The sequence below is a fragment of the Pseudorca crassidens genome, chromosome 7 (assembly GCF_039906515.1).
Source record: "Pseudorca crassidens isolate mPseCra1 chromosome 7, mPseCra1.hap1, whole genome shotgun sequence".
Lineage (NCBI taxonomy): Eukaryota > Metazoa > Chordata > Mammalia > Artiodactyla > Delphinidae > Pseudorca > Pseudorca crassidens.
Window position 1 is genome coordinate 7,552,807 of NC_090302.1, and position 23,367 is coordinate 7,576,173.

Consider the following 23,367-nt stretch of genomic DNA (forward strand, 5'->3'; position numbering starts at 1 on the left):
AAAGCCAGAAGCCTCTTCAGATTCCCTTAAAACTAATCCAACAAGAGCATGAAATCCTTATTCCACATTCCACTGAAACTTTTTTCCAATAGCTTCTGTTGCTTCTATTAGATTTAAATTACGCATAATGCTATGTTCTAAAGAAACAAAATCTCTTTAACAAAACACTTCACGCCATCACACTCCCCTGAAAAACTGGGGCCTTTTCTGAGGGCCTTTCAATCTCGGCAGCAAGGACCGTGCTGGCAGAGCCCACAGAAGCTGGCAACCCTCCACCTGACGCAGAACTGAACCACTGGTGATCCCCGCACAGAATGTGCTAACTGAGCAGCAGACGGAGCAGGCGGCCGGTTCCCATCCCCAATCACCTCCTGTTTGCTCATCCAGTTGTCCACCTGCTCAGTGTCGCGGTAGAAGAGCTGCAGGTCCATGCACTGCTCATACTGCTGCCGCCGCAGCTCCCACAGCTCCAGCAGCGCGGCCCGCTCCTCGGAGAGGATGGTCAGCTGGGAGGGAGAGGGGGCAGGTGGAGGGAAGCTCAGTGCCCACGGCCGCTGGGCAGACTCAGAGGCTGCCCTGGCATTTCCAACCCTCTGCCAACCTTCAGGCCTCTGCTCCGATTTAAATAAGGGAAGGAGAACATTTCCTTGCACGTGTCAGGCAAGCCACAAGAAACCACAGATCCTGAGCGGCTTGCTGAAAGTTGATGTTAAACCTAAGAGGGGTGGCCCTGCTCGAATGAATCTAGAATTAATTTACTGCCACATTATCACAAATAATGTTAGGCAAAAATGGCAAATAAACCCCTAGGTAGAAGAAAAAGGGCATCTATGTAAAAGTGAGGCGGCATAAATGGAGTAGGGGCTCTTAGGTGAGAGACGTCAATTGAGTGGTACTCCCCAGAATATGCTGACTAGACCCAGGAATGCCCTAGGCTTAATTTTTAGGCTCTAAAGTTAATGACAATAAAGTGTGTCTTTGAAATGTCTCTTCTTGGTCTCTATAACATTAAAAATATGTATCGTTATCTAATGTTCCTCAAGCATCTTCATAAAGATACTTTGAAACTCTGGAATTATACACACACGTACAAATAATACAAATTTGTTTCCTCTTGGCTCCAACTACTAATGCAGGACTCAGCTCCCTGCAAAGCCCCCTTTAAGTAGGAAATGTGTTGCATGTATCCCACACAAATGGAACTTTCTCTCCCTGATCAATCGCCACACGTCTTCTTTTAAAATCTCTGGAGCTGCTGCTTCCAGGCGGAATCTCTTGTGTAAGTTTTCTCACACACCAGGGTGAATGCAACGTCTGGATATTCAAGGCTGGATAATAGCTTTCGGAGACTTAGTAAAAGAGTCTTTCTCCTCTCTTACCTTCTCCCTCACTTCATCTGAGGCGTAATGACCAGCAGCAAGCAGGGCCTGTCCAGACTCATCGGCAGATTTAAAGCTATCTTCGTGAGCATCAATTTCACCCTAAGGGGGGGCGGGGGGGAGAAAAGGACAATTTATGCCCAGCATCTTGTAAAAGAAGAGGAAGTTACTGAATTACACATAATCATTACAAATCAGGAATATCACGTCTAGAATGAGGAAAAAAATCAAAGATAAGGCCAGGTTTCCAAATAACAGCCTAGGTCATCGAACAGGAGAGCATCATTTATTAAGAAGTCTGTTTCCTACTGGCTTTTTGTGCCACCTGTCAAACTGTCAAGTTTCCACACATCTATAGGGTCTGAGCTCTCTGTCTTCTGTTCCATTGGTCTATTTCGGGTCTTTCTTGTGCCAGATGGATTTCTTTTTTTTAACATTTAAAAAAATTAATTAATTTATTTTTGGCTGCGTTGGGTCTTCGTTGCTACGCACAGCCTTCTCATTATGGTGGCTCTTCTTATTGCGGAGCACGGGCTCTAGGTGCGCGGGCTTCAGTAGTTGTGGTACGCAGGCTCGGCAGTTGTGGCTCATGGGCTCTAGAGCGCAGGCTCAGTAGTTGTGGCACACGGGCTCAGTAGCTCCACAGCATGTGGGATCTTCCCGGACCAGAGCTCGAACCCGTGTCCCCTGCATTGGCAGGTGGATTCTTTTTATTTTAAATAAACGTATTTTATTTTATTTTTGCTGCATTGGGTCTTCGTTGCTGCACGTGGGCTTTTCTCTGGTTGTGGCGAGCGGGGGCTACTCTTCGTTGTGGTGTGCAGGCTTCTCATTGTGGTGACTTCTCTTGTTGGGAGCATGGGTTCTAGGTGCGTGGGCTTCAGTAGTTGTGGCACACGGGCTCAGTAGCTGTGGCGCACAGGCTTAGTTGCTGTGCAGCATATGGGATCTTCCCGGATCAGGGCTCGAACCAGTGTCCACTGCATTGGCAGGAGGATTCTTAATCACTGCGCCACCAGGGAAGTCCTGCCAGATGGATCTGTTTATGATTTTATAATACCTGGTAGGGTGAGTCCCTCCCCTGTTCTTCACAATTATCTCAGCTGTTTTTGATTTTTTTTTCTTCCAAATTAATTTTAAAATCATCTTGTCGAGCTTCCCCGGTGGCGCAGTGGTTGAGAATCCACCTGCCAATGCAGGCGACATGGGCTCGATGCCTGGTCCGGGAAGATCCCACATGCCGCGGAGCAACTAAGCTCATGTGCCACAACTACTGAGCCTGTGCTCTAGGGCCCGTGAGCCACAGCTACTGAGCCCGCGTGCCGCAACTACTGAAGCCCATGCTCCTAGAGCCTGTGCTCCACAATGAGAGAAGCCACTGCAATGAGAAGCCCGCGCACCGCAACAAAGAGTAGCCCCCGTTTTCCACAACTAGAGAAAAGCCTGTGCGCAGCAACGAAGACCCAACACAGCCAAAACCAAATAAATTAATTAATTAAATTAAAAAAAAAATCATCTTGTCTCATTCCAGAAATAAAGGCCTTCGCCTGGAATTGCACTGGATGTATAAATCTTGGGGAGAATTTGTACCTTTATAAGAGATCATTCCATCCCTGCCCATCCCTTTATTCAGTGTTTCTTTTCTTCCATCAAAACTTTACAGCTTTCTCCACGGATGTCTTACACAACTTTTGTCAGATTTATTCCCAAGTATCTTATATTTTCCGATGCAATTATAAGTAGGATTCTTAAAAATTACGCTTCTAACTGCTGCTAGTGCATATCTGACTGTTGTATATTAATTTTTTATATCTAGCACCTCTCAGAAGACCTACAGTAATAATAATTTTAAAAATCTTGTTTAGCAGTGTTTTCCAGAATTTCTTAGCTATAGAAACCCCTTCTTCTTAAGGTAGAGCCTATTAAGATCTCATAAAACTAGTTTCCCAAGGACGCTCTCTGGGGATATAGCAAATCATGAAACTTAAATTCACTCAAACCAACTATGAAATTCAGCATTTAAACAAAGACATTGTTTAAGGTGTCACAGGACACACGTGCAAAACAGTAGCACCTCCACCTTGCCAGAGCTTGGCCCTTTGCTTTTAGGAACCGTAGTTATTCTCCTGACATGTAACTCCCTTAACCATCTATTAGAAGAAGGTAAAGCAAGTCTCCAAAGGCAGAACCAGCCACAATCCCTATGGCGAGAGCTACCTGTGAACAAGGTTTCAGCCACTTCTGGCTGTAAGTGACAGAGCTACAGTGATGCCCTGTTAAGCTCGTGGCCTTACTTTTGGAAGACCGTGGAGACCTTACCTTGTGCTCCTGATGCCTATCCAGCAGGGCTTCGGCCCCAGCCACATCGTTGGCAAGTTCATCTGCATTGATGAGGGCTTTCATCTCAGTGACCCAGCTGGTAAGGTCTCTGAAGTCGGCAAGGAAGCGCTGAAGCCTGGGAAACCAAAGGTCAGTGAGGAGAGGTCTCGAGGGGAGGCCCCAGATGGAAGATGCCGCCCTAGAGCTCTGAATTCATGTCCTCGGATATCTTAATGAACCACACAAACTCTAGCCCTCGGAAACATGGGACTCTTTCAATCTAGACTATAAAGGAAAGCAGAAGAAGGCTGAAATCAAGCCTTTAAAATTTAGGTTCTGTCTATCACTATAATTCCCCAAGCTTGTCCCTTATTTTCAACTTCCTTGTCACTCCCCAGTTCAATCCTTAGTTATTAGTAAGAAGCATTCTCTCCCTTTCAATCCTTGATTTACTCAATTTTAACAGAGTATTTCACCTGATGCTCACATTGCTAAAGAGACTATTTCCATTTCTGTTGGTTCTAACACAGTGATATGAGATGGAAAAAAGATGTGTATAGTTATAAATATTATGTGTGTATATGCAAACACAAAGTTTCCAGTCTCCAAATATAACACAGAAATATATTAATATACAATATAAAAATATATAACAAATACAGTAAGAAAAAGTCATCTGCCTTTTCTTACTAGAGGAAAGCTGTCAAGCGATACAGAAGGTTTCTCAGCAGAGCGAACTGACCGTCAACTCTGCCTTCCTATCGCCTCTAAAAAAAACGCCCCCTGGTACGGGCTGCGGGGCCCTGGAGGAGCATTTCTACCTGTAGGAATCGTTGAGACGTGCGTGTCTCTCTGCGGCCAGGGTGCGGATCTGCTCCCAGTTGGTGATCAGCTCCTCTCGCTTCACTTGGATCTGGGTGGCGCTCAGAGGGTGGGACTGCTGCAGGCGGTCGGCCTCGGCGCACAGGGCTTTGACCTGCAGACACACTCTGTCAGGGCTGCTCTCCTGACCGGACTAACTCACTTATAGAGTCAGCTGCCTTCAAAACCCACCTTGTCCTCCAACGCAGCGAGATCTCTCTCCAAACCCTCGTGTTTCCGAAGCAGAGCCTGGACGCTGGCCAGGTCCCGGCCAAAATCATCAGAGGCCATTAACTGTTCCTTCTCCTTAATCCAGCTGATGGTCTCGTCCACATCCCTACAGCACAGAGGCACCTGTTAATCCACAGTTACGACATCCACCTGGGACTGGGACGCCACGCGGGGCCAAGACCCAGTCAGCCCCACATCTTCCTAGCCTCGCCCTGGGCCTCACCACGCCCCCCGGGAGACCCCTTCCCGCAAGCCCCTCAGCTCGGTACCTGTTAAAGCGCTGAACCTCGGCTGCCCCGAACAGCTTCCCCTGCCTCTGGAGGGCCAGTCCCTTCAGCCGCTGCCAGGCTGCGTTCACCTCATCCTGCTTCGTCTTGATGAGCTCCTCCTCGGGGTGCTGCTCCTGAGCCAGGAAGGGCAGAGACTGCGCTCAGACCAGCACCTCTGGCCCCACCAACTGTGCGCCTGGCCTTGGCTCCCTGACGCGGCCGCCTCAGCAAACCTTACTGTTCTAAAGAAACACTGGCTTTCTGTGTGGAATGAAGGGAAGCTCATTCAAAAAGAGCTTCCATTGCTTGCTCTATAAAAAGGCGAGAGCCATTCTCTGCGCCCTGGAGCTGTGGGGCAAGTCTCTCTCTGTGCATCAGCACCAAGCCCCCTGCTTAGTTAAGGCCCTTCAGCTGCACCTCTGTGGCGGCCTTGTCAACGCACCGCTCGCCCGAGCCGCTCCAAAGTTCACTGTTTCAAACGTCACGAGGCTATTAATAAGCATTCCTGCCCAGACACATGGTTTTCCAGGTCTGTTCCTAACTTCAGACTGGAGATGATCCTTTCAAAGTATGCTTCCCCACTAACCACATTCTGTCTTGTTTAAATAAAAATAACATGTAAAGTAATAAGGTGAAGCACTTCCGGGTTGCGGGATCCACCTGTGAGATCTCGGGCTTGGCCTGCCTGCTCTCCTCAGCACAACCCTGGGACGGCCCAGGATTCCGGGGACAGCTCACTCGCCAGTTGGAAGGGTGAGATTACATCTGAGGAATGCTGGCTCTGGATCCAAAAGGGAACAAGTACCGGTGCCGAAGGATCTACATACATAAAATGTGTACCCCGCCCCCCAAATCCAGTTTTCCCTAAAGCAGAAACTCCCGAGTTCATCCTACTCGATGTCTCCGGAGCCCTGTGGTAGCAGGTGAGAATAAAGCGGCAGTGATAGGACCGCACATGCATGCAACTGGGAGGGGCTGCCCCACTCCCCTCTTAATGGCTCCTGAGCTCCCGGTGGAGAGCCATTCATCACAGGGCTCCCCAGGCTCCCGGGAGCCCAGGGAAGCTCCGACTCAAAAAGGAAGGGAAGAGCAATCAGGCAGTGGTGGACATCTGCCAACCCTACGAAGCTTTCACCACCACACCCTAGTCTGAGAAACCCCGACACTCAGCTTCAGCAGCCCAATAAAAGCTTCAGCCCTACCTGAAAGTGGGTGAAGGAAACAGATCAAAGGAACTCCGCCCTTCCTGCCCACGGCCACAAGTTAGAAAGCATTGTCCAATTTAGGAGTGATCAGTATTGCCGCCTTACTTAGACCTAAACAGAACTCTTAGACATGCTTACCAAAACCTGCTCACTCAGAAATCAGGGACCCAATCAAAACTTCTCTTCTGGAAAAGTTAATGTAATGACGGTACATTACATTAATGTTCAAGTAAAGGAAGTTAATGGGACGATGCTGTGAGAAGCACAGCACTTCCCTATTTACCTGAATGAGCTTGGCGGCAAACTGGTTCACTTCATTAACTCTTTCTTCGTGGGCAGCCATGTCTGTTTGAAACTCTTCAAATTTCTTCTGTAAAACCTCCACATGCTCCAGGTCCTGGCCCAGCTCCTCAGAGGTCACAATTGCCTCCTATTCAGGGACCACAACAGAGCCAGAGTCACCAAAGAACACTTGGGAACAACGGCTTCCAGAACCCCATCACGAAATGGGCTCCGGTAGGGGCCGCGGCAGCTTCGGCAGACGCAGTTTTTTCTGTGTGCTGCACTGCCGCTCTGCCGGCTCTCAGCTGCAGACGTGGAGGGGTCTCGTCCCCTTCTTTCCTCAAGGCCTCCCCAGCACACCTTCCTTCTCAAACGTACCTTGTCGTTGATCCAGTCCATCACGTCCTCACATTCTCGTAAGAACTGCACCAGCTTCTGGGCCTGCAGTAGCTTGATTCCTTTCTCCCGCATCTTCTCCAGAAGTAATTCCCATTGGCGGTGCAGCTCCATCAAACGAGTCTGGAGGGTAAAGAGCCCAACCCCACAGATTACAACCTTTCCTGTGGGATCTGGCTCCTCCACAGAGTTCCAACAAGTTAGAAACCTCACAGAGCTCTGAACAAGTCTTTTTAAGAAGATAGATAATCCCTACACTGAGGGGAAATTGTAAAGTTAACTGAGAAGAGGAAAATGCATACACTTCACAGTGGTTTGGTAGGTCTTAAAGTACAAAATAACTGACCTTTCGTAGGTAGATGTATTCTAGTTTATGCCAAGGAATTTATTATTTTGTAATTATCAGTTATTATTGATATCACATTATTTGGTAAGTATTTAGGTAATGTTTTTAGTTATATTAACTGTTAAATTATTACAGTGGGATTTCTAGGTCATAAGACTACTGGGGAAGGAAGATGAGGTATGATCATGCAACCGCAGCAGGAATCACTTAAGTGTGTGTTCTGAATTCACGGAGGTAAAGGGGAGAAAACAAGATGTCCCATAGGCATCATACGTGTAAAGAAATAACTATGAGGCACAAGTAAAGAGGAAAACCTTAGTATAAAGGTAAAAAGATGGGGTCCTGAAGCACAATCAGCTGTCAAAGAGGACTCCTGGCAGAAGCTGTTTTGGTGTTTCGTGAAAAGATGCAGCTTGTGGTACACACAGTACATCCCAAGTGAGGTTTACATCAAGCTGCGCCCAGGTGGCAGCCACAGGCCCAAACAGTCACTTCCCAGCATTTTGGGTTCTCACGGCACAGTCCTAGTAAGGACTCGTCAGGAACCAGAGGGATTATCATCAATTCAAGCTTAGGCGATGCAGTCTGGCATTCTAACCCAATCTCTAGGTGTTGATTATGCCTACCCAAGATACTGGGAGTTTCTGTATAACACAGACAGAAACAAGTGACACAAACACAAACACTACCAGGAGAGAAACCTGGGATCCACCCATCGTTGAGATGCCACTCCCCGCAAACTGAAAAGTTGAAAGCCACGGGATAGTCAACATGGGTGGATTCTCTTAGGAGCAAGTACTGGTGGTTCATTTGAAAGGAGAAAGCACTGGGAGGAAAATAAAGGCTCACACAATTCACTTCCACCACTACAATCACTTCCATCGCTGATGGTTCAAACCGGAGTCCACCACTGAGAAGGAAGTGAAAGGCATTCCCAGGCAAGGGGGAAAAGGCAACCAACAGCAAGTCAATACTCCACCTACTCGGATGTGGGAGCCAATGTGGGTGGCGGTCACTATGGGGCGCCACGCCGTCCGGTACGGTGTGAAAGTCTAAACCGGTGACAGACAGGTTATCCAGGACACAAACAGTCTTCACAGCCCACCCACCTTCCTCTACGTTAATGCTGCCTGCCTAACTAAGCTACTGCGTTACTGGGCCAGGTCAGTTACCAAGACAGGGCGGCCATGGGGCCTGGGGGCACGGATGCAGGGATTAAAGGAGAACGCTTTGCTTTTTTAAATTTTTTGGCCGTACCGCGCTGCATACGGGATCTTGGTTCCCCAACCAGGGATCGAACCTGCGCCCCCTGCAGTGAAAGTGTGGAGTCTTAACCACTGGACTGCCAGGGAAGTCCCCCCTTTGCTCAAATTAAAATGAGGCCACAGAAGGCTCAAGAAAATCCTCACCTACAAGTCAGCCGTCAGTCTCTCACAAATCTCATTTCCATACCCTCGAGGGAAGAGCCGGGGCCAGGCCTGTTCCAGGACTGGAACAACTTTCCCACTCCCAGTATGTCTCCTCTTGTCAATACTGCAGTTTTGACAGAGGCCAGTTTCACAAGCTTGCTGGTGTCTGAGAGCGTGAGTGGTCAGGGAGGCAGGTGCGCTTAGGTAGCGCGTGGACAGCGGGCAGGGTGGAGGAGAATCCTGGCTGGCTCAGGCAAAGTTCTCAGCAGGGGCCTGAGCAAGCAGCAGCAGCTTTCAGAGAAGCAGTTGGGGGAAAAGAAAGCTGACAGGAATGAAACTCGGGCTGGGAAAATAAAGTGAATAACTGTAACTAAAGAAAGGAGTAGATTGAAACACTGGTTCTGTCACCTATTAGCTGTGGGAACCTGAGCAAGTTGCTCAAAATTCTCTGAGCCTCAGCTTCTACCCTTCTATACTACGGCGACCTTGCAAGCTTCTTGTGACAATTAGAGAGAACGTATGTAAAAGTCCTAGCAAAGTGTTCGCACATAAATAGCTATTAACAGCTTCTCAACAAATAGCAGCTAACAGTAGTTTCAAAATTTTTTTTTGGATAAATTTATTTATTTTTGGCTGCGTTGGGTCTTTGTTGCTGCGTGCAGGCTTTCTCTAGTTGTGGCGAGCGGGGGCTACTGTTCGTTGTGGTGGCACATGGGCTCAGTAGTTGTGGCTCACGGGCTGTAGAGTGCAGGCTCAGTAGTTGTGGCACACGGGCTTAGTTGCTCTGTGGCATGTGGGATCTTCCTGGACCAGGGCTTGAACCCGTGTCCCCTGCACTGGCAGGTGGATTCTTAACCACTGTGCCACCAGGGAAGTCCCTCAAATGCTGCTTTAATAAGATCTCTAAACAGGGAAGAGGGGAATGAAGAGAGCTTTGGGTCTCCCTCCCCCACATTAATTACTAAAGACAAACACTTGATCTATTTCTCATATTTCCCCATCTGTAACCTGGTTAAACTAATACAGAGCAGCTGAATCAGCAAATCGGCACTCTGGCTGATTTCATGTACAGTAAGACTATATACAGAAGAGTGGGGAAATGAGCAGATGCATCCTTGTACTCTCTTGGCCGCGCCACGCAGCAGGCGGGATCTTAGTTCCCCAACCAGGGATCAAACCCATGCCCCCTGCAGTGGAAGCACGAAGTCTTAACCACCGGACCGCCAGGGAAGTCCCACGTCTTTGTATTTAATTGCAGAGACACGCATCATATTGCCTGCATGGGTTGAATGTAGTAATTAAATAGTTGGCATATAGCATTTAGAATTTACTTTTACTGCCTGTTTACAATCATTACTAGTAATAGTTTATTATTAATAATAAGCTTAAGGCTAATTGCGAGTCTTCAGTGTAAGACTGCAGAGTATATTAGAGCAAAAGAGACACAGTAAGTATTTACTAGACCAGAACCTAAGGGAATAAAATCCCTGTGGGTGTTCCACTGTGCATCTCAGGGAACAGCAGAGGATGAGACATTTCTAGCTGTGGCTTTCATCTTAGTCTTTGGGACTGCCTTGACAGGTCAAGGACTGAAAAGGTTGGTCCCTCAATGGAACGAGACTTTGGATGACAAAGAACAAAGAGAGATAAGAAGGAAATCAAAGACAGATGAGAGCATCCAGCTATGAGAGACTAAGCATGCGCACTTCATCGTAAAGAGGCTTGTTTGCCCTTAATACCTTGGTATTGGAAATGTGAAACAAAACAGAGAGAGACCAATTACTGCCCCAGCCTCGACAAATGGCACCCAAACAAGCCAGACCAAGTCTGAGGACTCCTGCTTCAAAGTAAGCTACATGGCTACGGTCACCGACCAACAGGTACCACACGTCATTCCTCACAGCTGGACCTTTAACAGGCTTGCTGACCAGACCTCAGTAAATCCCTCCTGGGGCAAGGTACCAAGATCCAGAGAGCAAGCTTTCCGACAGAGAACTTTATAGTGTCTGTGATTAATCCTATTTATCTTTGTGTCCTAATCCCCAAATTCACCAATTTCACTAATATGCTCTCCCATCCAATTACCATCTGAAAATGTTCGAAGTTTAATATATGCAGTCTTCTTTAAAGTCTAATTGCATCTTAATTTGTTCTACAAAAAGAACATTAATTTCCTGAGTACACAAACGCTTGTTTATAGACCTACTCAATCATCATATTACAAAAGCAGGAGTTGGTAACTCCATCAGGATACTTCACAAATTCCTTTAAAAGGCTAGAAAAATCTATCTTTTTAGGAACCCAAATTTACATGTAAGCATGAATCCACATTCCTCTACCAGAGAGGAAGGCCATCCACACCAGGCACGGCTCTTACTCACCCTGATGGTTTCAGATGCAAAGTGCCCTTCTGAGATCATGAGGTTGCCAGTTTCATCCAGCTTCACAATGGCTCCCGAGTTGGCCTGCACCTCAGCTTCAAAGGCTTGATGCTTCTGCAGCTTGCCCTGTCGGTGGACCGTGAAATGAGCCATACGTGCTCCTCGGCACGCGTCATTCTGCGCCCAGCTCCCTATTATTCCTCCCCTCCTGCATCCCACTCCCTCTCTCTATGGACGCCTCACTCAGCCTCCCAATCATCCCCCTACCGGTTCAATTACTCAAATGCTCTGCCTGCATCCATACTTGCCCTCTGAAAGCTTGGCCATCTAGGACCACAGCTTTGCAGACAGCAAAAGATGCTACAAGATATCGTAATTTTCTTGTGTATCCGGAAATGAGCCTTTATGGACATCCAATCCCTTTTAGAAATACAGAACCATACTGAGAGGCTGCTTAGCATGTAGTGTTTATCTTTGACGAATCCATTCACATTCATTCATGATATGACTTCTTTTAGCTTGCTTTAGAAACCATACTCTTTGATTGATTTGATACATTCCACTTCTTAATACCTCCCGTTACTCACATGCTGAGCTGGGCAGGGCCTGCACCTAAACCAGCGTTCATCATTTTCTCTTCTCAGACGACTTTGGCATAGTAAAAAAACCATGGGTACAACCACTGTTCCACTTGCTAAAAAAAAGTCTTTCACCAAAATCAACAAGAAGAAAGGCTTTTTTTTTAAACAGCTATACAAATTTTCACCAGCAACAACACTGTTAGCATACCTTTCTCAAAAACACATATTCCAAGAGATCAAACCAGACCCTCCCTGAAAAATGATGAAGGATCACCAATGGCTGTAAGGCAGCGGGTTGAGAACCATCGGCTTAAAGCATCCGCAAAAGACAAATTAAAACCTGCAGGATTCCACATTCATGCTCACTAATACAACCACTAAGGGCTTTTCAGAATAGTGAGTTAGTCCTTCCTTATGTCTGATCTACATTCAATCGCTCAAGGTCATAATTAGCTCTGTATAAATTCGGGGCCAAGACATTTGAGCTCTGGAGTTTTGGGAGGCACCTCAGACACACCTGCAGGTTGGTTGGGTCTTTATAGTTCTCATCAGATGCAATCTGCAGTTTCTCCTGAATCCATTTCTCCAGCTCCTCAGCATCTCTTTGGAAAAACTGGAATCGGTACGAATCTTCAAGCTTCTGGCGCCTAAGCGTCGAAAGCTCCTTGAAGCGGTGGTATCTGTCCAGGACCTGCTGCCTCCTCTCCTGGATGTCCTCTGCTGTCTCCAGCACTTTGACCCCGCTTGGGTCCATTTTCTGAAAAGACAGAAAGTCCTGAAGTAAGCACATGACACCAAAATAGACTTAATGGCATTAGCCTCTTGGAAGGAAATAAAGAATTATGAGAGCCTGAGCAGACAAATGAATTGAAAGTGGTCCCTTCTCAGGAGCTAAGAGTGAAGCCCAGGCCCCATTCCCTCATAAAAAATGGCTGCCCAAGTGGGCCCCTCAGAGGATGCCTCACCAACACTGCAATGAGACCAGGCGAGAAATGTGAAGGGGAGAACTATGGTTTACACTGTCAATTCTACAGAGCCTTGAGAATTCAAAGGAAACACCAACTGTGGAGCTCAAAGAATTACTGAGAAATCCATTCAACAGTCCTTTCATCTGGTCTGTGCATTTCATGGTGTGGAGATTAGAAAACATTTACTCTTTTTTTTTTTTTTGCGGTACGCGGGCCTCTCCCATTGTGGCCTCTCCCATTGCAGAGCACAGGCTCCAGACGCGCAGGTTCAGCGGCCATGGCTCACGGGCCCAGCCGCTCCGCGGCATGTGGGATCTTCCCGGACTGGGGCACGAACCCGCATCCCCTGCATCGGCAGGCGGACTCTCAACCACTGTGCCACCAGGGAAGCCCGAAAACATTTATTCTTAATTCAGCTTTTATACCTTTCTAGATCTCAGCCTGTTATTCACTGAAGAAAAGGGAATGATTATCAAGTAACTTGAGTCTTTTTTTTTTAAATTAATTTATTTTTTGGGGCTGCGTTGGGTTTTCACTGTTGCGTGTGGGCTTTCTCTAGTTGTGGTGAGCGGGGGCTACTCTTCGTTGCGGCGTGCGGGTTTCTCACTGCTGTAGCTTCTCTTGATGTGGAGCACGGGCTCTAGGTGCGCAGGCTTCAGTAGTTGCGGCACGTGAGCTTCAGTAGTTGTGGCTCACAGGCTCTAGAGCGCAGGCTCAGTAGTTGTGGCGCACGGGCTTAGTTGCTCCGTGGCATGTGGGATCTTCCCGGACCAGGGCTCGAACCTGTGTCCCCTGCATTGGCAGGCAGATTCCTAACCACTGCACCACCAGGGAAGCCCAGTAACTGAGTCTTTAACATCAAAATCCAATTGGATTTACCTAAAGTAGTGGATTTCTCAGTCACCCCAAAAAGTCAATCCTACAATCTCCTTCAGGCTGGGCAATGAACAGGCTTTGCTTCATCCGAATGCACAGAATTAAAAGAAAATCACAGCGTATCTTAAAAAAAAAAAGGTGTGGTGAAAGATTTATCCTACCTGACTCTTACCTGCTCCAGTTAACAATAAACACAGGCTAACTGAGTAGGTGGTACTTCCCCATAGCACTCAATCTACCCCAACTTTAAACTCTCAGATCTGGACAGTTTCACCAACCTTTAATGTCAAAAGAAAATCTGACCTATTTATGGGACAAACCCAGAATATGCTCCCTGCTCTTCTCTCAGGAATAAGCCATTTTATCCTCTAACCAAGGAAGGACGCACAGAAGGAAACAGGTACACACTAATGACAAAGAGCATGTAAATTTGTCAGTAACATGTGACCTTGTACGAGCTGCCTTCCCTCTCTGTGTCTCAATTTCCCAGAATGACTGAAAACACCAGTTGAAAATGAGATGGTCCCAAGACTCTTCTAACTTTAAAATTACGTTCTACAGAGAAGGGTCTGTGACCCGGTAAAAAAGCAGACCAGATAAGCTGATGGTCTCTCCAGCTCTTGTTCCATAATTTATACAAGACATAAAAACTGTGCTGCCCAGGAAACATATGTGACAGCTCTTCCCGTTACCCTGTTCGCCTGGCCCAGCCGATGGGAAAGGAGAGGCTGGCTAAGGATTAGGTCTGGAGGCCACTGTGTGCCCCCCACTCCCTGCCCCCATCCAGCTGTGAGATAAACAACACTGCTAAGCTCGGGGCAAAGTTTCCAGCTCTTCAGAGAGAAAAGCAGCTTTAAGAGGTGTCAAGAAAAGTTATCGACTGCACCTAGCCAACTCTGAGGCCTATCTTTTCTATGAAGAGACCTAGATTCCTAGGGAGAGAACGTGAGGGGATTTTAGCCCTATCACCATTCCTTCCAAATTACTCTCCACATATTAACCATTTATCTTTATTGGTTTTCTCCCACAAAGTCCAATGTATTTGTTTGACTATAACAAGAAACATATTCTTTGCCACGTCATTCCCACGCTTTAAAACCTTTCATCACTCCCTTCTGAGAGAGGAAAGCATCTACCTCTTTAGCTGAACCTTCCAATCTGGCCCAGCACACCTGACTGATATGTCTCACCCATGCCCCGTACCTTCCTGGCACAGAGAAATACTCTCTTCCCAAACACATGATTCTCTCTAAAGACTCCAAGTCAGTTGCTCAGGCTTCCTTTGCCCAGAATGTTCTGTCTCTCCTCGGTCCGGATAACTCCCATTCATGTCTCAATAGGAGCTGAAATGAGGAAGCTGCAGGGATCTGGCCTCCTTACCAAGCTGTCCTCACGGCTCCTTCCCTCCCTCCTTCTCTGATTTAATCACATTTTTCTGCAGATTTACAAAGCACTTGCACATACTTCTCACGGTATAATGAGACTGAGCAATGTAATCTTTGTTGTTGTGTCCCGATTTCTTTCTTTTTTTTTTTAAAGATTTTTTTGATGTGGACCTTTTTTTTTTTTTGCGGTACGCGGGCCTCTCACTGTTGTGGCCTCTCCCGTTGCGGAGCCCAGGCTCCAGATGCACAGGCTCAGCGGCCATGGCTCACGGGCCCAGCCGCTCCGCGGCACATGGGATCTTCCCAGTCTAGGGCACGAACCCGTGTCCCCTGCATCGGCAGACGGACTCTCAACCACTGCGCCACCAGGGAAGCCCAATGTGGACCATTTTTAAAGTCTTTATAGAATTTGTTACAATGTCGCTTCTGTTCTCCATTTTGGTTTTTGGCCACAAGATCTTAGCTCCCTGATGCCCCACATTGGAAGGCGTAGTCTTAACCACTGGACCACCAGGGAAGTCCCAATTGTATCCCGATTTCTAGCAGACAGATGTCATTAACAAATGTTTGTTTGAGTGCTGGAGAAGCAGCTCTGAGCTCCTCTGTGAAGGGTGGAGAGAGCTCAGTAGTCCACCCCAGTTTCATTTCTGTATCGTCAAACTGGAATTCTGGCCAGGTAACAGCTAGATTTGGTGGCTGAATGAACAGCTGGAATGTGCTGACTGAAGCTACAACACGGGGCGTCAACCTAATGACCAGACCTGAATTACTGAGCTTGGGTGGTCCGCACCCGGATAACCGCTCTTTTCACGCTGGCAGGGTGGGACCTTGGGGAAATTGAGTTCAGGAAGGCACAATTTTGTATCATCCATAGATAGCTGTGTCTGAAAAAAATAGTTTCTGTTCTTAAAATGGGCTTCAAGAGAGTCCTTAAACCCAAAAACTGAGGGTAACCTTGACAAAGGAAACGTCTGTTAAGAACAGGGCCGTTCTGGTTTACGCTGCCGCCCTAGGACATCAGCCTCTTTGGGATCTTGACAAGAATCCCTACCGGTCCGGCCACATTTACGATTCACTCGTTCACCTGCGTGACCTGCTCCAGGCATACCTTACATCAAACTCCCTCATCAAGCCCAAGTTACAGGCCCGGGGCAGGTCCACTTCCCAAACCAGAAAGTTCCCTCTGGCCGAAATGTTCTCTTCTCCCCCACTCCCAACTCGACCATTAATACCATTCAAAACCCCTCCAAGTCTAAAGCAACTACGCTGTCCTGTCTGCAGCCCTGAATCAGAAGCCCTCACTCCCTCTCTGGCCCCCTTAGAGCAACTTCACGTCACATTCTGCCACGTGATTACTGTCTTCTCCCTGCGTTTTTGTAAGTTCTCTAGGGAATTTAGAGTTCCTAAGGGACTATAAAAGAGACCTTATCTTACTCTCTGACCACAGAACTCAGCACACATTTAGACAGTCAATTACACTCTGAGCTTAGAAATAGAGAAACTGCTGTCACTTCATTATTAAGTGGTCAGGAGACAAAAGATCATCTAATAAGCAAGTTGTAGAGCTAGGGTGACCCAGGATGCTCCAGTTCCCAGACCAGCATGCTAGAACCAGTGATTCTTAACATGATTGGAGCTGACACACTCTTCATTAAAGGCTGTTCAGTTATTTATTAATTCCCTTTACTACCTCTTATCTTTTCCATCCCCACTTGAGGGGGGGAAAAAGCGGGAAGGAGCATATATGAATCATTAAAAAAAAATCAAAATTAATGTTTTTAAGATTGAGTCTTCTTAAAGTTAGTAAACAATTGGTGTTAAGAATAATTTATATACTTCCTTTGTTCTCATCTCTCCGGAAACAGTTAGGTGGAGAAACAGTAGGAAACTGTGTGTCTAATTCGCTTGCTTATAAAATTTCCAAGGAATGTATAGCCAGTTATGCATGTAACAACAGCTCCACTGTATGTGCCTTTCTACAAGATGTCTCAGTCTTTAGAATGTCTATGGCGTTTGTCCTGCCGCCCCAGATGACAGGATTCACTGCATTTCCTTTAGCTGCCAGGGAAATCTCTAAACGATCACATTCGGAAGCAGCCCTTTCTGATGAAAAAAGAATTCCCAACATAATAATACTGAAAAGGTTCCCCCTGAGCGAGCCCCTCGGCCTGGGTTGCGCTTGCTGATCTGACCCTACCAATCCAGGGAGACAGTCCAGCGAGGCCCTGCTGAAATTAACCAACCTAAAAGGCCCTCTTTGTCACCCCAGTGAAGTAGAACAAGTCAATTCTATACCAAGTGCTTTGGTCAGGCAATAATGGACTTTTCTTTCCTGCAGTAGATCAGCTGACGCCAGTAGGTGGGAGCTTGGCCAAGTCACAACTGGCTGTCTCCGGGGAGCTGGGCATCTGAAAGTCAGCAGTGCTCTCCCACTGCTGTGGGCACTCAGAGTTTTCATTTGCGTGATTACAGGAGCCAAGGATGACAGGGTAACGGCAGTTCCTCCCCACCCCTTCTCCTGATAGGGAGCTGTCTCTATACAAGTTCCAGTTTCTCTTTGCTCCTAAATGGCTCATTTCCACAGACTACATTAAACACAGGAGAAAATCTCCTATCTCCAAAGAACTACTGCCATCCAAAGGTGCTACGACCTCTCACCCAAAACTCTGTGAGAGTTAGTGGAATTTTCTGGACTCTGCCTGTGTGCACCGTGTTCCCCGAGGCTGCTGCACACTGCAAGAACTCCACCCCAGGCCAGAAATGTGCAGCTGACTGATAGGGTGGACTCCACAAAGAATGCCCTGGGCTGTTCCCAGCCTTAACGGGATTAACACCTTTTGAGAGCTAGAGAGGAAGACTTTGGGAAATGTGCCATAAAAAAAAAAAATCTCCAACCATACCAGCCTATCTAGCTATTCCACTGACTGCCTAAAAACCGCAAAGGAGCCACATTCCAGGACAGCAATCAACTGACTGCTTACCTCAACTCTGATTTTGTCAATCAGGTCTATGTTTGTGGCTAATGAAGGAGGGGAGACGAAGGCCTAAATGTACTCTCTGTTTAAGGACAGCTTCCCATTTAAGGGAACTGAAGAAAAAAGGTCATATTTTGGCAAATAATTATTAGAGAAGACTGGCTATTTTTAAATGCTGCTGCAATGCAGCATCAAAATGTGAGCTGCATCATTCAGCAAGTAATGTGAATTGAGCACAGAGGATAAAACAGGAATTACAGCTATGTCCTCTACTGTAATAAATAAAAAGAACTTGTCCGTATTCTTACAATACAGCTAGATCTCTGAGAAGAAAGCCAAGATATGAATCTCGGCTAGAAAGTTCTGGTTTAATCCAAAGTCATGCACGAGAATGACTCCTCATAACCAACACCAACTTATACACATTATCAATGGAAAATGATTCCTACAAAAGAAGCCAGCCATTAATTAATATCTTTGTCTTCTTGACAACTGCCAACAGACAGCTGTCCGAGGCAGTTCTTGCTATGTACTTAGGGAAGTTTTTAAAGCCTTACCCTCATCCACAGAAGCTATAAGACCACTGTGCAAGGGGAGGTGTCTGTCTGCGGAGGGCGGGGAGAGGCAGTGGGTGGGAAGAACACTGTTAAGCAACAGAAAAGACTGTGGAGACACACACTTTCAAACCAAAGGTCAAATGCTTCCAACTCTGCTCACTTGGCACCTGCAGTGAGTGAGTAGCTTAGGACACCCTCACGCAGATCTTGGAGAGTGGAAGAATTCACTAGTCAAGAGTTTCCCTCTGGAACCTCAGAAGACAGTAAAACTGTCATGAAGACAAGAGGAGTGCCTATTTGGAAACAAAGGTCTGGGAGTGCCGACATCTTAGCGAGCTGAATGTGGCAGACAGGGGCGTTTGGAACACTGCAAGATGAATTCAGACCTCAGGCAGGACTCAGATATATTGTTTGCAGGGAAAGGGATTTTCAGGACTAACAGGATGAAGAGAGCATTTGGCTCTATGGAAAAATTCATAAAGATCACCCAGAGCAAAATGTCAGAGGAACCATCCATCAGTTCTGTTTTTGTTGCTTAGTCAGAGCCCAAAGGTGCAGAACCAACAATGCCCTTTTTCCCCGGCTTAGAAAGCCAGCACATTTTACATTTCCAAAGCAGGAGAACTACATCCACGGATGCGGAAGGGCTCCCCGAGAACAAAGCACCAAAGAATTGGTGAGCACCATAAAATCTGATGCCAACTGATTCTCAGATTAAGTGAATTAAGTCAAAACCAGCTCAGCTGCAGATTTTAGTGGTAGACCTGAGGGTAAGCAAAGAGGTAAATGATATATAAATTAAGAATTTTAACCATGGAAAAAACAAATATTTTTGCTTAAACCGCATTCCAATCAGGATTGTAGATCTGCACGTCAGCCTTCAAATTGATTAATTCATTTCAACTTGTTAGCAGGATTCTGCGGAGGTGAGCAGGGATTTAGCTTAAAGAAGCAAAAGATTCATACTGCACTGCATCAAAATCCAGAAACGCCAAGCAAGGTTGAGAAAACTTACTCCTGAATGCCTCCCAAACACTACCTTGCTGCTACTTACCTTTTATAACCTGTAAAATCCAGATGAGAGGTGTTTAAGTGCAAAATATTGTTACTGAGATTCAAAACAGGAAAAAGGTATAACGTGCCCATTTTTATAAACCTTGTTTAAACAATTAACCAGCCTGATTTATAAAAGGGCTTGCCTCGGATTTATCACCCATAATCACTAGAAATTTGCAGAGCTTATACTTCTGCTTATGGGATATCAAGACATTAATTTTAAGCATTTTTCTTTCTGAAAAAGGTCCAATTTAGCAAACACGTAAAAACTGTACACAAATAAAAACATGGGTAGTGAGCTTTTTTATAAACAAGAAAATCCAAGTTCCATTTCATTATAAGGATTGTGGCAAAAAAACGTAAATCAATGGAAACAGGAAACAAACCCAAGTTTACGATACTTGTCAAATTGAAAAACACTATTTTTACATGTTTTCAGATTACTTTTTCTAAATATCTAAGATAATGTGTTTAGTCCCTTGGTTTTTAAGAACCAAGTAACCATCAATGAAAAAAATTAGCAAACAGTACATGCAGACACCAGTAGGGTGATAAGAAATTAATATATTCATGCCTTAAAGAGAGGAAGGTAAAAAAACAAAGGCTTTGGAAATTTTAGAATAAATCTACTAAGACTTTTGTTCATGTAACACCAAAGAAAACAAACAAAAGTCCAAACCCTAACCAATTTGCTTAACAGGTCATGCAGGAGGGGTTTCTTCCCCCTCTCTTTGGATCATTCAACCTCTTTGACACATGTGTCTTCACTGCAAGCCAGGCAAAACCGAAAAGGTAACACACTTCCCGCATGCTGGTCAAATACCTGGACTCTGCGTTTACGAAATGATGACAGCATGATGGAGGAATGTGGCGTCTGAAGAGGGAGGGCGAAGAGCAAGGTAACAAGCTTCTAAGGGCAAACTGAACACGATAATTTCACAATGAAGACAACAGGTCTTTAAAAATATATGAATACAGGTAAAAATCAAATTTTAACTATTTTCCCAGCGCCCTTCTCATTCTACAGAGCTTCTAAACCAGGAATTGAAAATGCAGAAAGAACCAAGGTTCTCTGGTCTGAGCAGATGCGCTGCCTTGGCCATGTCATACCCTCTTCTGGGTCTCAGTTTCCCAATTTTCAAATAATCCTGAATACTAAATATCCCTTTTCTAGACGTGCACTCCCCCAACCCACGTTCCGATACATTAGCTGAGATTCCCAGTACTAGATGATTTCTGTACCCCCTTCCATTCAGTAATAAAACAGCATAATTTCGTGAAGTCATCAGAAGCAAGAACGAACTCAAGCTACAAAGATCGACCTTGGGCCTAGTTTACTGGGACACTTCCTTCACAAAATACTATTTCCTGTTCAAAACCCATACAAGAGGAGTATACAAAAGCGGTGGAAGGGAAATACCAGCGCAGCTGCTTCTACCCACTGGCCCCAAGCGATCAGTTCTGTGGGCCTCCTCTGCATTCCTGGGGTTGGCATTTGCCATCAGGGTGCTGCATTCTTCTACCTACTCCGACTACAGCTGATGGGCTGCAGCAGACCCACCGCACGACTAGCAGAGTCCTCGCGTAGCCCACGGAGGATTGATTACAAGGCCGGATTCGTGCCCACTGTCCTTAGTGCAGGTTCAGCAATGACAGGACTGTGGACTACTCCTGACACCCACTTCTCAGCATCTGCAGCCGCCCCCCCCACCGCCGCCCCCGCGCCCAAGGGAAGAAGGCGGGTAAAGGAAGAGCAGAGGAAAGTCTCACCCAGGGAACCAAAAGATATACTTAAAAACAGCTCTCCGCACCTAAACCTGTTCATGAGATTGCTTGACAAGCTCATATTGTGAGCCTGTGACGTATCAGGTTGCTAATTATTCAATTCCTACAAACGCCCTGCCAAAGACCAAAAGCATATCGGAGAATGTTCCCCAGCTGACCGTTTACTGCAGGTCTGCCTCACACCTGTCCAGCAGAGAGCAAATCCACCTTCTGAGTCTCGGCTCTCCATCTAGGTCCCTGGATAACAGCTAACACACTTTGAGGGTCCCTCTGAGTAATATTGGCCCAGTTACTAAAAAAGGCTTACTGTTAATTTCCTGCACAGAGGCCCTTACTGCAGCACCTTTTTATTTTCCTGCAGCACATTTTTGAAACTCGGACTTCAATTTGACCTTTCAAAAGCTGACATTAGCTGCAGACAAAAGGGGAAATACATGACTAGTCTGATGAGTTGGAACCTTGGCTCGATGGCTTCATACAGCTGAGTGTTCCCACTGCTTTTCTTCAGGTTTTCTGTTTCCTGGCTGCAGACACTCCCACCCTTCCATCTTTGACACATTCTGTTTTAGTTAAGTCCAATTGCTATGACGACGCAATTTCTCAACACATTCTGAAAATATTTCATATGGTCTCTCTTCTCTTCTTCCCTAACAGCCATCATGGTAAGTTTTTCTAATATGCCATGATGAAGACAGAACAAAGGGCCTACATAGTTTAGGATCTATTATACAAAAGAGATTTGACAAGGTGTTGGGCAGTTCAAGCATCATCTCAACCCAGCTTCCTGAGCTATTCAAGCTTTTAATTTAAAACATATTCAAACCTTAACCTTGACAAGCCCTTTGTTTAAAATACATTTTAACCCAGTCCCTCAGAGACTTTTAAAAGCAATTTTCTTTGGGAAGCATCTAATGAAATTCGCAGGGACTGCTTTCAAACAAAAGGCTGCTCTATCATTCAACACCGGCATGGCTGTAAAATTTTTGACAAATAATAATTATGTCCTTGACTCGAAAGACCCGGTCTCGGGGCAAGAAAAAAAAAAAGAACTCTAAGCTATTAAGTTATTCAGTTTGGGTCGCATACAAAGCAAGCGCCGCACCTACCTGCTATTTACACGCAAATCACAGTTGGGAAAGAAAAATATGTTTATTACAGATAAGAAACGGAGATGGCCGGTCTCGGACCTCTCCGTCCAGAGAAGGCCAAGAACCGCCACACAGGATGAAATTAAGGTCAAAGAGCCCTTTACTCCCGGATTTTTCTCCTTCAAGGGCTGGGCCGGCATTGCTGGTGTGGATTTGAGAAAAGGAGCTGCACAAGTCGCTCCCCACTGAGGGAAGGGATTGGGGGCGGTGGGGGAAGCGCGCTCTGCGGAGAGGGGGTTGGAGAAACGATCCGGACCAGGAAGCCCCCGCCCCACCTGCCGCAGCCGGATGGAGCAGGGCGGGGCCGCAGCCAGGCTGGGCTGCGGGGAAGGACCCGGCGGCCTCGCCGCCCCCTCCGCCCAGTCAATGACATTCCAGCGGCCGGCGCCCAGGCTCGGCCCGGCGGCTCCTCAGCAGCCCACGCACCACAAGCCGGTCGCGGCCGGCTAGCCCGGTTCCCCGCCCGACGGAGGGAGCGGCGAGGCCGGCCGGGCTCACCTGTCCGCGCGCTGGCCCCGCCCTGCCCCAGGGGCCGTCCGGCTCCCCGGCCAGGGGTCGGCCGCCCTCGGGCCTCGCTCCCGCCCTGAGTTCGCCCGCTCCCCCTCTCACCGGCTCCTGGGGGTGGGGGCAGTGGGTGCGTCGGGCCGGGGGTGCTGGAGGAACCGACGGGGCTCAGCGGCCTCCGTTCCTCCCTGTTCGCTCCGCAGCGGGTAGTGGCGGCGACGCGCGCGCCCCGCCTCTTTTATAGGCGGCCACGCGCGTTCCGGCGGCGGGCGGTCGCGAGCTCGGGGGAAGCGCCGCAGCGCGGCGCGAGGGGCGGGGGCGAGCGCCGGCCAACCAAAGGGGGCGGAGCTCCCGCCTGCTCGCTGCCCGATCACCCGGCGGAAAGGGCCGAGAACTCCCGGAAGGAGCCGAAGCGGCGATGCGGCGGAAGAGTCGAGCCCCGGGAGGGACGCGG

At 47.2% G+C, this 23,367-nt stretch overlaps 1 protein-coding gene and 1 long non-coding RNA gene across 9 annotated transcripts in view; both read right to left on the reverse strand.

Moving 5' to 3' along the window:
* Window positions 1-23,166, reverse strand: part of SPTAN1 (spectrin alpha, non-erythrocytic 1) — a 60,670-nt gene extending 37,504 nt beyond the window's left edge. For all 8 annotated transcript variants that reach the window (XM_067743086.1, XM_067743085.1, XM_067743082.1 and 5 more), the window contains exons 1-11: window positions 23,019-23,166; window positions 12,177-12,416; window positions 11,079-11,204; window positions 6,925-7,065; window positions 6,548-6,694; window positions 5,060-5,193; window positions 4,752-4,896; window positions 4,520-4,674; window positions 3,699-3,834; window positions 1,380-1,481; window positions 369-506 (exon numbers count right to left, since the gene is read on the reverse strand). In XM_067743086.1, coding sequence (XP_067599187.1) covers window positions 369-506; window positions 1,380-1,481; window positions 3,699-3,834; window positions 4,520-4,674; window positions 4,752-4,896; window positions 5,060-5,193; window positions 6,548-6,694; window positions 6,925-7,065; window positions 11,079-11,204; window positions 12,177-12,413 — 1,461 coding nt within the window. In that variant the 5' untranslated portion in view covers window positions 12,414-12,416; window positions 23,019-23,166. The remainder of the gene's footprint in view (window positions 1-368; window positions 507-1,379; window positions 1,482-3,698; window positions 3,835-4,519; window positions 4,675-4,751; window positions 4,897-5,059; window positions 5,194-6,547; window positions 6,695-6,924; window positions 7,066-11,078; window positions 11,205-12,176; window positions 12,417-23,018) is intronic.
* On the reverse strand, window positions 1,824-3,683 carry LOC137227383 (uncharacterized). Its single transcript, XR_010944830.1, has 2 exons — window positions 2,024-3,683; window positions 1,824-1,987 (listed from the first exon to the last, which is right to left on the reverse strand). It is a non-coding gene; the product is annotated as an uncharacterized lncRNA (long non-coding RNA).
* Window positions 23,167-23,367: the final 201 nt, after the last annotated feature.